This window comes from Canis lupus, chromosome 34, assembly GCF_011100685.1.
Source record: "Canis lupus familiaris isolate Mischka breed German Shepherd chromosome 34, alternate assembly UU_Cfam_GSD_1.0, whole genome shotgun sequence".
Taxonomy (NCBI): Eukaryota; Metazoa; Chordata; class Mammalia; order Carnivora; family Canidae; genus Canis; species Canis lupus.
The window spans coordinates 5,242,620-5,256,796 of NC_049255.1; the positions used below are offsets into that span (position 1 = coordinate 5,242,620).

Here is a 14,177-nt window from a genome sequence, read left to right on the forward strand (position 1 = left end):
CTGAGTCCTTCCCAGGACCCTGAGATCATGACCTGAGCCCAAATCAAGATTTGGACAACTGAGCCACCCAGGTGCCCCTGTAAGTGGCTATTTTAGCAGGTGCTGCAAGAAAAACAAAACAGGAACTTGGGGTGGGAACCTGAAGCTCAGGTCCTCATGTAAATGTGCAGACTCTGTGGGTCTGAGCAGGCTTGTCAGGCTGAAAAATGCCCAGGTGGCACCTGAGAATGGCTGTTTTCTCATCACAAGCTCACCTGCTAACAGTGTAGAAAATGAAAAGAAATCAAGCCGTTTTAAATTGCATGCATTTACTTAAATAAGCTCCTTCAAAATCTCTTATCAATGTACCTGTCCATGATAATCAGAAGGCTGCTTAAATTTTACTGTTACGTAACATTCAAAGCGACTGTTGATTTGAAATCACTAGTGAGTTTTAGGTTTGTTGAAGATTTAGATTTCTCAAGATCTATTTATCAAAGATTGCCACCCTCATTCTGGTCATGAGGCAGGTCCTCAGTAAGGCAAATAAGGTGAGGAAGCCAGTAGGTGAGGAATCACATTTTGAACAATGGAGCCTCAGAAGGGAGTTCAGATTCAATATAATCGTCCCCTCATTATGTTCTCTTTCCAAAATGCTACTTATGGAGTCTTCTTAAATCCTTTTTTTTTTAATTTTACTTTTTACAGGCATTTAACAAAAACAACTTGATCCTAGAGGAAAGAAACAAATACTTCAACCCGCATCTCAGTGGGAAGACCTATTCTAACGCCTACTTTACAGATCTCAATAATTACGATGAGTACTAATAGCTGTTATATTTTTGGCTCCTTGTAATCCCCCACCTCCTCAAGCCCTGCTCCATGACTTCCCATGTTTCCAAGGCTTCAGAGATGAAGTTTGGATACATTTCAAGTGCATTTCAAGCCACCAGTGTCCCATTGCTGCCAAAAACAGACATCCTTAAAAGCAACAAAAATCTAAATATGATGTCTTGAAAATCTGGTCTAAATGCTTGATCATTGTTGAATGAGCCATGGCGTGAAGTTTTGTTTTGTTTTGTTTTTATTGTGTCCAGTCCATTTTTCTAACAAGTCGGTTGTTTTCTTGAGCTTTTTAATATATGTGCCACCCACATGGGAAAGGAGTCTTTAGAAATAGGAATGTCTTCCTGCTTTTGAGCATAAATCTTCATGATGTTCTAATTCAAGAAAACAGACACTTCAACTAAGAATCTCCCTCCCTCCACAAGGAGTGTTAGGTCCATAGTATTTGATAAAATGAAGGATATGAATGTGGCTGTATAGTTATTCACCATGGATCTCCCATCTTCCCAACCTGGATAAGTCTGTGGAATCCTTGAAAGCAACTTGCGTGTTTGGACTTGGAATGGTTCTCGCCTGAGCAAAGGCAGAAAATCACCCTGGCTTGTGTCTGCAGAGGTGATGGTATGAGGAGTGGCACACTCTTGACCCCTGGTCTTGATGCAGTTACTGTGTTATCCCTGGTGGAGGTGAGCTTGAAGACCAGAGGCACAGACATGATGAAGGGTCCAGTGTTCTGCATGATGCTGCAAGGCTAGCCATATTCTCACTTCTGGATTTCACAGCATTCCAGGGAGCTCCTCGCCCTGTGGTAGGCCCGGAAGCTCACCTGTCCGGTCCATAGTAACAGCCTGAAGAGACATCTATAAAACCACTACTTATTCACCATTGGACATACGCCCTGTCTAATGTCCCTGCAAGGAAAAATCGTGAACATTCATGACACCAATGAGGAAAAGTATTAAATATTAAAAATACTTTGAAGTATAAAATGGAAACCAACTTTTTTTATTTCCTATGTTACAGAAAGGATTGAAAGAAATGACATTTAAGGAGAAGCAACTTTTTATTTTCTATCTCCCGATAGAACTCATGTATAGCAGTCAGCCACTTCCCAGAGCATTACTGATGCGTAAGGCTGGCTTTCTGCAGCCCATCGCTGTACATATTGAAGTGCTCCCCGAGTACCCAGCTGTCATTTGCTGCCTCCAGGTCAGGCAAGGAGGAGACGTTTGGTTCTGGTGCCTTGTGTTTCTATCTCAATGCTGCCCTCCCCTCCACCCCTCCCTCTTCTCCTGCATGGAGGCAAGAGCATTTCAAGATGTACCTGGAGAAAGCAGGGACGTAAGGTTTTCAGTGACCCCTGTGGTTCTGAGCACTGACACTGCTAAGCATTTCAGAGTGTTATAATACTATTCATAGAGGTCCCCAGCAAGGAAAAACAGCAGGATGAATTACTCATAAACAGCTGATAAATAATACATGGCAGCTGGTTGAATAATGTTTGAAAGTCAGAACCGGATTGAAACTGTTCATCGATGCCCTTGGGCATTGCAATAAAGACCTGTGTGGATGGTGAAACATTCTTATTGCACAGTGAACCTTCAGATTTGTGGAAATACACAGCACGGGCATTGAGGAACGCAGACTTATCAGCACACGTGTTTGTGGCCTATCCAATGTAAAGAAACAATTTCAGAAAGTGTTGGGGGAAAAAAATCCCATGTTGAGTCATGAGTATTGCTGTATTGAAAGTATTCTCATGCACCCAAATTTTCAGAAGCGACTCTACAAAAAGTCAAGCTTAAATGGCAGGTGGTTTCCAGGAGGTCTAATAGATTGCAACTGAATGGTGTTCTGGGTGTTTCCAGCAGGGAGTTCATGTTGCCTCTCTCCTGCGTGGCTGGTCTGCTGTGGGGGGACTGCTTGGTCTGGACACACACAGCTGAAGTCTGGACTCAGGAGGTGAAATTCGGCCAGATGGTTTCCTCATTGTCCCCCAACTGGTTTTGCACTGGATGCTTCAACTAGTGTCATCACCTTCCTTTAAGAAAAATGTCCCTACCATGAAGCACATCACAGTTGTTTTTGGATCCCTCTCTACAGTGTTTTCTAAGCTTAAACGGTTATTTTATTTCCCTTAGGAAAGAGAATACTAATATTTTGAGAAAGCATCCCTGGACCTGATTAGAAATGTTTTCTAAATGCTCTCCACGCTGGACCTCAGTCGGTGTCCTGTGGTGACTGGAGACAGTGCCCACCCTCCCCACGGAGTCACATACCTCCAGGAACTTAGCACGGCAAAGAAATGCTCTCATTTTTGTTCCCTGCCTCTCTACTCAGAGCAAAATTGCACTGGCTTCTCTTTCTGTCTGTCTCTCTCACATTCTCATTTCACAGAATTTCAATTTGTTTAGAATAATTTTAACTATATTCTAACGAGCTATGGAGTAACTTTTGCTTTTCCATCATTGTGTGGCTGTTGCTCATGGGTGTGCCTCCCCTCCATGCCTCTGGTTGTTTCTTGAGCCCCAGGTGGGCTTTCGCAGGGGTGCCTACCACCTCGCTGGCATCTCCTCCTGAAAGTAGCTCCCGGGAGGCTGCGGGCTTTGCTATTTCTCTGGGTCAGATTTTAAATTTCTAAATGACTTATTCTGTCTATTTTTTTCCCCTTTCCTTCCTTCCTTCCTTTCTTTCCTTCCTTCCCTCCTTCCTTCCTTCCTCCCTCCTCCCTAGTACAAGCAGCACCCTCTCTGAACCTAACATCAAATGACAATAGTCACGGCTTAATCTGGAGGGCTATTTCTGGGTAGGGGGGCAGCTGGCCCGGTGTTCCCGAGGAACCTGGCCCTGGGCTCACGCTCACACTCTGGGAGGGAGTCCCAGGAGCAGGGCTGCTCAGGGTCCCGTCCCCAAGGAGCGCTGCGGGCCAGCGGCCGGAGGAGCCCGGCTGTCACCCTGAGGACGGGGCTGGGACTCGGGACGAGCTGGGCCCCCGCCAAGCCTCGCCCACCCCGCGGCCCCCGGACCCAGCTCGCCCGGCGGGGAAGGGGCGCCCCGGGGCTCGGGAGCGGGGGCGAGGGTGGGGGTGGGGGACCCGGGTCTGGGCCCGGGGACTCGCCGAGTGATGCCAAGGAGAGGAGAAGCGACGGTGGGGAGAGGGGGCTGGGAACGTGGGGACCCGGTGGCTCCGAGCTGAGCGTGGGGCGGAGGCCGGACCGTCCAAGGGCAGGAGGTGGCCCGACGGTGGCCGCAGGTCCTTACAGCTCTGCACGTGGGTGAGAGCCGTGGGACTCCGAGCCCAGCGTGGGCGGGTCCCCTGGAGGCCTGGGGAGAACTCGTGGTCGGACCCGCTTCCAGTGAGGGGCAGAGGCCCAGCGGGGGGCCCCGTGCCCCGGGCTCGGGGAGGTGGGAGTGCATCGGGTCAGCACTCAGCTAATCGCTGCATAAACTCCCCCTTAATGCGCACTGAAGATACAGTCTTGATAGTGTCGGAATTCACAAATAGCTTTATGCTTCTTTATGATATTTACTTATTTCCAGAGTAAATCATGAACATGTCCCCAGCACTGTCAAACCACCTTCGGCAGGATGTCCTTTACACTCCGTTGGGGTTTTCTGGTGTGTGGCAAATGGGGGCAGCTCCATTGCATTTAGCATTTCTGCCTCACAGGATGGCTCTGGGGCACCCATCCAGGGACGAGAGGTACCACTGGCGGGTACAGGGAATGCTTCTGCCTTAAAGCAGCCATTCTCCACTGAGCAGGACTGTCCCTAAGCCTCCAACAATCCATGTTTGTGAAGGTGGGAATTCCAGTGGGAACCATAAATCAACTCATGCAAACTCTCTGCTATTCTTTTTAAGATGATACAAAGTGGAATTCACAGATTGTGTTGCCATGCCCAATACATCCCTACTACTGCTTCCATTATGTCACAGCAACTCTTGTCATGTGGTGATAATATGTTGACACACCATTGCAAATTTGAGTACCTAGGATGATCTGTTATCAGAAAACAGAAAGCCATTCTGAACACCTTGCTTCTCTGGACGATGGGTATGAAATGGGAGAAGATAAAGTTACAGTCACTTTGACCAGAGAAATGCCTAAAAAAGAATGCCAATTATTGCACAGCACGTCGCCATGTAAGATAAAAGATTTGGAAACCAGAAAACATTGTGGAATTTATCTCTGCTGTTCTTCCCTACTGAGGTCATTAATAATAATTGATTTAAAGGCTCTTTGTAATTCTGCATATACTGACAAAGTATTCATATTATCTGTTTTGCTAACCTGGTAAAACACAGGGAAATAAGTTGCTAGAATCCTTGCTTTTCCTTTCAGAAACTGAAAAAGAATTAACAAGATGCAATGTTGGATTATTGGCAGGGATTTCTATGATGACTATTCTATATTCCTTTTTTTATGGACTTATATTAAAGATGTGTTATACCTATTTTGAGGAACAGATGGATCAAGGTTTTTTCATCTATCATATGTCACATTATCAAATTATTGGTACATTTTACAAAAGCATCAGGAAGGGAGATTGTTCTCCTTGAAAACATAGCTTACACTGCACAGGAGACTTAGAGCATCGTCAAAACTGAAAGCAGAGCCTGACACAGCGTGTATAGTTCCTAGTGTAAGCTGCCTCATAGTATTTGCAAAAGATCATACTGGTTCTGCCATAGAAAGCAATCAAGCTGATTACCCATGACCAGAGTCAGAATTGATTTTTGTTCAGGCAAACAGGTTTTATTGTATTGACATGATGAGGGTAAATAGCTAAGGATATTTTTAAAACCTGGAAGGAACAGAGTAGAGATGGAAAACTACTCTGTGGCACTTCTTAAACCAAATTTTGGACAGGCAATACCATCCATTCCATCTCTTTATATTGAGTAAGATGTCTGAGCCCAGCAGTTGGAACATGATCCTGTTCTTTTTCAGCTTCATGGCACCTTAATGCCAAATAGTCCAAATGGAGGGTGAACGGTAGTTCAAAAGGTAGTTCAGACTGGTTCAAATGTGCGATAAATACAAGCTGGGAGCAAAATTTGGATTCTGAAAAAGCCAAACTGTACTATCATGTTGCTAAGAAGAGAACATTGTTAGCCATCCTCTGTTAGTGCACATAGTTTCATTTCCCTATAAAAAGTTGCCAGTGCCTTGTTTAAGATGGTGATTTATCATCTCCTCTGGATATTAGTGGTTCCAGTGCCAAGCAGAGGATTGATTGGCTACACTTTGAAGAAAATCATTCTTCTATGTCTCTTTGAACTCAGGAATAGAAAACGGCCAAGGAACACATCACAGATGTGATGTCTGCCCCCTACCAGGGAGGGCGTGTGGCATCAGAACAGGTGCAGACAGGTGTTCAGAATTCGGGTTATTGCCTTCCAGAAAGTGACATCACTTTACTTTTATATCGTCCACAAAACACCTTAGTGACAGTGTTAGTCTGTCATAGGGATGATGCCCTGCCTCTAGAAGGTAGAGTTTTTGTTACTGTCCTTCAGGTAAGTTGAGAGATACAGGAAAATCAGGCTGCTGACAGCTGAATGCAGATACAGAATGGAATGAGGACCACCTAGAACTTTGTGGGCTTTTTTTTTTTTTTTTTGAGTCAATGTCAAAATTGTTTCACAAGTACACAAAATTGTCAACCTTAATTTAGGTTAAGAAAGTTAACAGTATTTTCTCCACTAAGGGTGTTTCTTCGTATAGCATGACTGTTGGCCAAAATCAAAGTTGAACTTCTGCACCTTGAAAGAAAGCACAGGATGAAGTTTCAACGTGAGCACCTGCATTCCCCGCTGAAACTCTACACCGTCTGCAAAGAAAATGCACCAACTTGGTCCATTGTAGGATTCTTCAAAAGTGGGTAACAAAGCTTGTGTGCTGCACCCCTTGACTCGACTTTGAAAATGTTATAAAATGTTAAATGCTTCTTTCTGTGTTAATTTGCTGTTGCTGTTTTGTGACACAAAATAAACTTATTTGGGAGTGTTTCATTTTTTTCACTGAACCTTCTCCAAAGCCAACTTCAGCCCTTGGTAAACCTGCAGCAAGTTACTGACATTAAAATTAATTTTTAAAAGACAGTATGTGTTAATCATAGTGGGGCTTCTTAGATGAGGTAGCATTGCCTTTCCCTTCCTTGAATGAGGAAATGGAGTGCCAGTTGCCCTATTGGAATCCTCATGGATTGCCAGAACTTACTTCACTGGGCCGTTGGGTGCACTCTTTTTCAGTCCTTAAATTTGGTTTCAAGGTTACACTTGAAACCTTGTTGTTAGAAATGTGTAATGCGACTTTCCGGTAGTCTTCCCTTTTATGCTTTCTGTTCATCAATTCATTGGTCTTAAATGCTCACTTGAGAGCTGTCCAGGTCTATACCCAAGAATATTGTTTAATGACACCTGACAGATCCATTGCTTTGAAAAATTAGTTTGAGATACCAACTGTGGCATCCCAGGCAGGGAGCTCATGAGCTGCTGCATTGGATCAATTATGGAAATTTGAGAAGAGGAGGGTCAAGGGTTACCTGCCGATCAGCAGAAACCAACTCACACCTGCTGCATGCCCCAACTCCGAGAAGAGCAAACATATTTGTAAGATAAAATGAGCTGTTATTACTGAAGGGGAAATGCCATGCTCACTCACTGCTCTTGGTGAATTGCCAGCTTCTATAACCCAGACCAATTAATCTTTATTTTTAAACAATAAATTCATGAAGAATGATCCTGAGTTCCATTAAGAGTGTGATCTCCCTCCATAGCATCCCCTCTGCACCATCTCTATCTGCTAACATTTTTTGGGACAAAATAAGAGAATCCTGATTATGTACAGTATAAATTGTATTATATTTTTTGTACTTATGTTTTATGTAAATAGTTTGTCTCATTCGATTGTATGTGAGCATTGAAATAAATCCTACCATTTAGGAAACAATTTAGTGGAATTGTTTTCTTACCTCTATGCCCCTTTGCCCCAGATGTGGTAGGGTGTGACAGCACCTTGGAGTGAGTTTCATCAGAGTGAGACCTGGACAGCCTTCTGGCCAAACCCCCTATCAAGCTCCTGTTTGTTCTTCAGACCCCAAGGCCTCTGGAGTGGTGGCCAGAGACTGCCCCCAGCAGCTTCACGATGATCCTACCATATAGTCAAGGAGTGTTAGAAATGTTTCCATGGGCAAAAGGACATATGTGACAAGGAAAGCCAAACAGGGTTTTAATTTACTAGGATTTGCTATCAGGCACTGTTGATGCTTAATTCATGAAGTTATATTCATCTTCTCTCCAGCACATCATATTCCATTATTTCTTGCATAAAACAAGGTTTTTCTAGAATGAAAGCTGACTTTCAGCTAACGTGAACACAAAAGATACCTGGCCCAGGAAAACCACTTTAGAATGAGAGCCACATTTCATTTGGAATATCCAAGATCCAAGATCCCCTTACCTCTTCCGCTCTATCTTTTGCAACTGTTCAGTACACAGCTAAACAATGCAGGGTTTACGGGTATTGACTCCTGCAGTTGAAAATCCCTGTATAATTTTGAACTCCCCTCCCCCCAAATTTTACTAATAGCTTAGTGTTGACTGGAAGCCTTACCAATAACAGAAACAGTCCATTAACACATGGATTTTTTTTACGTTGTGTGTATTATCTACTTTATTCTTATAATGAAGTAAGCTAGAGAAAAGCAAATGTTATTAAGAATATCATGAGGAAGAGAAAATTTACAGTCCTGTATCAATAAAATATGAAAATCCATGCATAAATGGACTGCACAGTTCAAACTTGTGTTGTTGAAGGGCCAACTGTATATATGCATATGTATATACACATGTGTATAAAAATGTATAATTTCATATGTATATATAATTTTTAATTGACTAAGATGTTGATAAAGCCCATTTAATATGGAGGCCAAAATTAACATAATAAAGTAAAAATATATAGTGAAGCATGTTATTCTTATTAAACTGTTCTTAACCCAAAAAATGAAATACTAATTTTTAAATTTTAAAAAATCTGTATTTTGCCCTGGTCACACAGACTGACTGCACAGTTTAAAGACCTCTCTCCTATTAGAAGGTTGGATGTCCTTTAATGTGAAGAGAGTCCCAGAAGAATAATTTCTTAAAGCTTCGTGGGGAGTTCTGTTCTCCCCCAGTTCAACACATTAACTGTCCAGGAGTTTATTAGCTCTGGCTGCGCATTATCTGGAGAGATTTCTGCTTTGCTTTTAAATAACACCCAGGTCCCTTTCTCAACTAATTCAGTTTGGAATCTGAGTATCTCTAGTTTATGAAATATTAGAATTTTAAAACATTCTGTGAAGACCCTACGTTTGGCTGTCAGTTTAGAAAGTGAGTAAAATAAGTAGGTGTTGTGTCACAATTTTCTTGTGATTATTTCACAGAATCTTTGTGTTTAGAGAGATCCATTCTGCTACTTAGACATTCTCACATGATGCTAATGTAACCAGCTCTTCTTTTTATAGTCTACTTTGTTCTTTAAAAAAATAAAATTGAAATACAACTTAAAGTACTTTTTTGGGACCTATTTGAAATATATAATGTAAACTTCCATTTAAAGTGTCTCCCAGCACCCACCTTGTGAAGGAAGCAGAAATGATTGAGTGTCCTGACTGCAGGAATGTAGCTATTTAATGTAAAAGGAAATTGTCTTTAAAATAATATCCAAAATAGTATTATTTTTCTGGAATTACACTTGGTTTGTCTTTAAAGTAGATACAATTTGTTTATACAACGAAACAAAACAATGCTGCCAAGCTATTCTCTCATTAACCAGCTTGGCATCCATTTTCTTGGGAAGCATCTGAAGCTCTCACCTCACCCCTGCAATCACAGTCAGAACCAGAACTGAAACAAGACAGCATTTGATAAACGATAAATGTGTGTGTGTCCTGGGTGGTGCAGAGGTCTTAAGACTAGCAACCAAAAGTGTAACAGAAGACATAAAATCCTAAAGTTACCCTTGTAAAAGTGACCCTCATACAATACACAGAATTGTTTGTGCTCACTTCTAGTTTGAAAAGTTTCTATTAATGTTTTGAAAATAAGTTAACTCCGTAGAGCACAGATAAAACTCTTCTCAATTGTGACTTCCTGATCATCATGGATGTGGGCTTGATTTGGGATGCCCAAAGTCAACTGCTCATCACAGTAGTGGTGTCAGAGGCCATCCTTCCTCAGAAAGTCAGGGTAACATTCCAGTGCTCAGTGAGTGCCCGGCCACAGTTCTCTTCCTCTTCAATTTTGTCCCTCTCCTCTACCTCAGATTTGCTGTTGCTCCCCATTTCTTGCTTAAAGTAGATGCTCCTTACAGGGTCTTGCCCTCTGAGGCCATGTGCCCCCTGGTGGCCCTGCCTCACCCTTCCCTGAGCGGATAGTGACCGCCACATCAAGTCACCAGGAAAGTCCTGTCACTGGGTAGCAGAGGCCAAACAGCCCTTCAGAGAGTGAGTGCAGGGGCCCCCTTCCCCCAGCACATCAAAACATACCATTCTCCTTTGTGATTTTCTTCATATTTTTATCTTCCTTTCTCTGTTTCCTTCCTTGCTGGAAGTTCCAAGAATCTAAGTTCTGTGAAAGAGTGGAGTTTTTGAGTGTAAAGTTAAGTTTGAGAGAAAGTGATGAAGTCACCTAATTGTACAGAGAGGGAAGGACCCTTGAGGACCCTGGGGAGGGGTATGGCACAGAGGCAGGTCCAAACTTGGTTCAGCAACTCGCCATCGAGTGTGCTCTTGTCTCCAGCCTTCCTGTCCGCAGGCTTCTCTTCACCTGGAAAAAAATGCAAGGTTCATCAAGCCCCTGCTCAGAATATGTCATCATTCTCTTTAATGTCAGTGAGGTCCTTAGAAAATGTTTCAGGCTAATGATTTATCCATCTCGCTTTGCTCAAACACTGTCCTGGTTCTGCATGTAGGAGGTTTTCCTACTCTTATTCTAGAATCTAGAGATAATCTAAAAGTAAATAAGAACGAGACATTCACATGTTCACACACAGTTGGAAATCCCACAGTATCCCACCATGGTGCCCAAAGGTAGGGATGAAATGACAGGTGCTGTGGTTCATGTCAAGATCTGTTCCCTCAAGTGCTCTGAGTCTTCTTTGGAGAAAGGAGTTTAAGGAATAAATGTATGAGATTGAAGAAGGCACAGACTCAGTACACACACAGTTCCAAAGAGATCATCACACCTTGTGTGAAGGATCATCTGATGGCTCCACATTTTGTTAGAAAATGGAGCAGAGGGAAAGGCATGTTCAGGCTTCACTTCCCACCTTGCTTCTCCTCACCTAGCTTCATAGATCTCCATCTGTCTCGAATAAAAAAAAAAGTCTGTTTCTGGTTCTTCTCTTTCCTGAGACCAGAATACTTTGTGAGATCCAGGCTTGGTGTACCTTTCTCAGAAGAAAAAGAGGGTGTCCTTTCACCAAAATTGGCAGTTGCAATTCATCAACATAATTAATTGACACAAGTTCCATTTGTTTTTTGTTTTTTTTTTCTTTTTAAGTAGAGCCCAATTCATGACTTGAGCTCACGACCCTAAGATGAAGACATGAGATGAGATCAAAAGTCAGACACTTAACCTACTGAGCCACTCAGGCACCCCAACTCCCATCTCTTCTAAATTTGGGTAAATGTGACCTGGTGTTTTAAGCCAGTTAATCCCATAAACAGGGAAAATGCTCATTTTGCCTGAAAAAAGACAAACAGCCTATTTTTAGCAACAATTAGTCTGCTGTTGGGGAACAATCCTATTACAACTGACCATTACTGTGCTGAGTAACTCATAAGATTTGTATAAAAGTTATACAATTTGGGCTTGTCATTCTCCTCTTTCTGCAAGCAGCATTGCTGCCCATACCTGAAACCAATTAAGGCCTAATTCTTTGGAAACATTCACTAAAACAGGCACTTAACATAGATTGAAAAATTAGAGTAAATTATAAATATTTTGCTAGAACAACTGGTATATTCAGGAAGGAAGTGACCTGGACAGGTATGAGAATTGGAAAAATGGGTGTAAAGGTTCTAACTGAAGCAGGTTTCCTTTGTTCTTTGTGGTGAGAGAGGCAAGTGGGAAAACAAAGGACTGAAACAAAAGGATCATTCTTTCATCTCATTCAGTGCATATAGACTTCTAGTTACTCTGTTTTTCTTTCTGAAAAATGCCACATCTTCTTTTAGGAGCCTTTCAAGAAACAACAAATTGTTTTGTTTTTCTAATTTATGTTGAAGGTACAAAAACCTTGCCAAGTTATCAAACAAATATGAAAATGAGTGAAGGGGCTTGTACCTGTGTTCCCAAAGCAAGAATTCTACAACATTCTATGTAGTTTTTCAAAAGGTTTTAAAGTGATAAGTTATTATACCTTTTTATTTATTTTTTATTATACCTGTTAAAAATATTTTATTTATTTACTTTAGAGAGAGGAGAGTAGGGGGAGGGGCAGAGGTAGAAGGCTAGAGAGAATCCTAAGCAGACTCCAGGCTGAGTGAAGAGCCCGACTCAGGGCTCAGTCTCAAGACCCTGAGATCATGACCTGAGTTGAAATCAAAAGTCAGAAGCTTAACTGACTGAGCCACCAAGGTGTTCTAGTTATTTTACCTTAATGATAAAAATAAGTGAGATTGACATTATTTAGGTCTGTTTTCCTCAAAACACACAAAGGGCTGAAAATAAGATAAAGTAGTATCCAGTCCAGGGTGGCATGATGCATTTCTATAGGGTCTGTACTTATTTTGCTTTTAAAGGGAGGTTGTTTTATTTGAAGTCTTTGAGCACAAATTTCCTGAATCACAAAGATGATATAAACTCTGCTGATTTTCATACTTGTTAAAAAGTCAGAATTCAGAAATTATATAATGCTATATATTTAGCACTAATTAATTAGTTAAGTCCAAAGAAGCAATCACATATTTCAGCATTGAAATATCTGTCATTTTGATTTCCGCTCTGGTACTTGAGTCAAACTATGGAAAACACAGTTCACCATTTTTATCTAACATTTCAAATGCCATCAACTCCTGGTAGAAAATTTCTAAAGAAATTTCATTTGTCAGTTCCAGAAAGATGTGAAAATAGATGTTGACTTTTTCCCATTATATACGCAGTAGTTCTGAATCATTTATACATCTTCTACTTTTTTTCTATTAAAGATGATGTTCTTTAGAATTTAAGAAGGCTTGCTATTTATCTCCCTTGCAGTTTCAGCTGGATGGGAGGGAAGGACACTAAGGTAGGATGGTGCTGATCCTGGTAGGTAGTGGAAGGGATGCTCCAGGATATCTGAGCTGCATAGGGAAGGAGCTAGCAACAGGCAGAAGCTGAGGGGAATAAGAGAAACATTGAATGAATGCCCAGAATTGAGGACTCTCAAATATCACTGTATTCCACTCCTCAGGTTCTCCAGTGACCATTTAGAGATTGTCTATTCCTTAAGCTTCACAACCCTTCCCACTCTTTCCCCTCATCATTGCCCTCCTCCCCTCTGGCTTCCTCTCCTTGCCCTGCCTCTTCATCCCTGTATTCCTCATGTTGAAATAAACTAATATGTTTGTAATAGGTCAGTTCAGTCATGGAGCTATATTGTGGTCATCAAATCTGGGATGAAAATTGAGGTGGCATCTCTTCCAGGAGGCCCTCCTGACTGTTGGGGTCATGAGATACAGTCCAAATTAGACCTGGTCCTCTCTGGGGTGCCCCCTCTCAGAAACCTTCCAGGCAGATCAATTTTCCTTCTGTCTTTACTTGATTTGCTTTCCTCATCACCTCTAAGCTGAGACCATTACTAAGAGCCCTCCTGGAGCTGATGCTTTTCTTGACAAGGTTAGAACCAGAAACCTGACCTGGGAGGAGGGGAGGAGCATGCCTGACTGAGGATTCACCTGTACCTCTCAGAACGTGTGAGACCTGTGTCCAGGTGCTGTCGGGTCAGAAGGTGTGAGCAGCAGCTCCTTCTAGAGCAGTCTACCATGATATATATATATATATATATATATATATATATATATATATATATATAGTCCTAAGTCTTTTCCAGCTGTTCTGGCCCAATGAAGAGCCCATTATGGATTCCACTGATGGGCACTGCCATGAGGGATGATATTCCATGGTCCTCATCGTGCACCTGTCCAAGACAGCTCCACATGGGAGTTACAGCCTGTTGGATACATCTTCAAGACACATAGGCCACAGAGAAAGTAATTTGAGCTTTGCTTGATGGATATTTCCCAATGTAATAGCCCCCAGTACTTAGGTTTCCATAGTGAAATAAGAATTTCATGTCTGGGATAAGAAATCAAATGAG

The 14,177-nt window shown here is 42.1% G+C and overlaps 1 protein-coding gene across 1 annotated transcript in view; it reads left to right on the forward strand.

Annotated features, from left to right (window-relative positions):
• SEMA5A (semaphorin 5A) overlaps nt 1-7,781 on the forward strand; it is a 473,566-nt gene extending 465,785 nt beyond the window's left edge. Inside the window, 1 exon segment of the mRNA XM_038583333.1 lies at nt 688-7,781. Coding sequence (XP_038439261.1) covers nt 688-807 — 120 coding nt within the window. The 3' untranslated portion in view covers nt 808-7,781.
• Nucleotides 7,782-14,177: the final 6,396 nt, after the last annotated feature.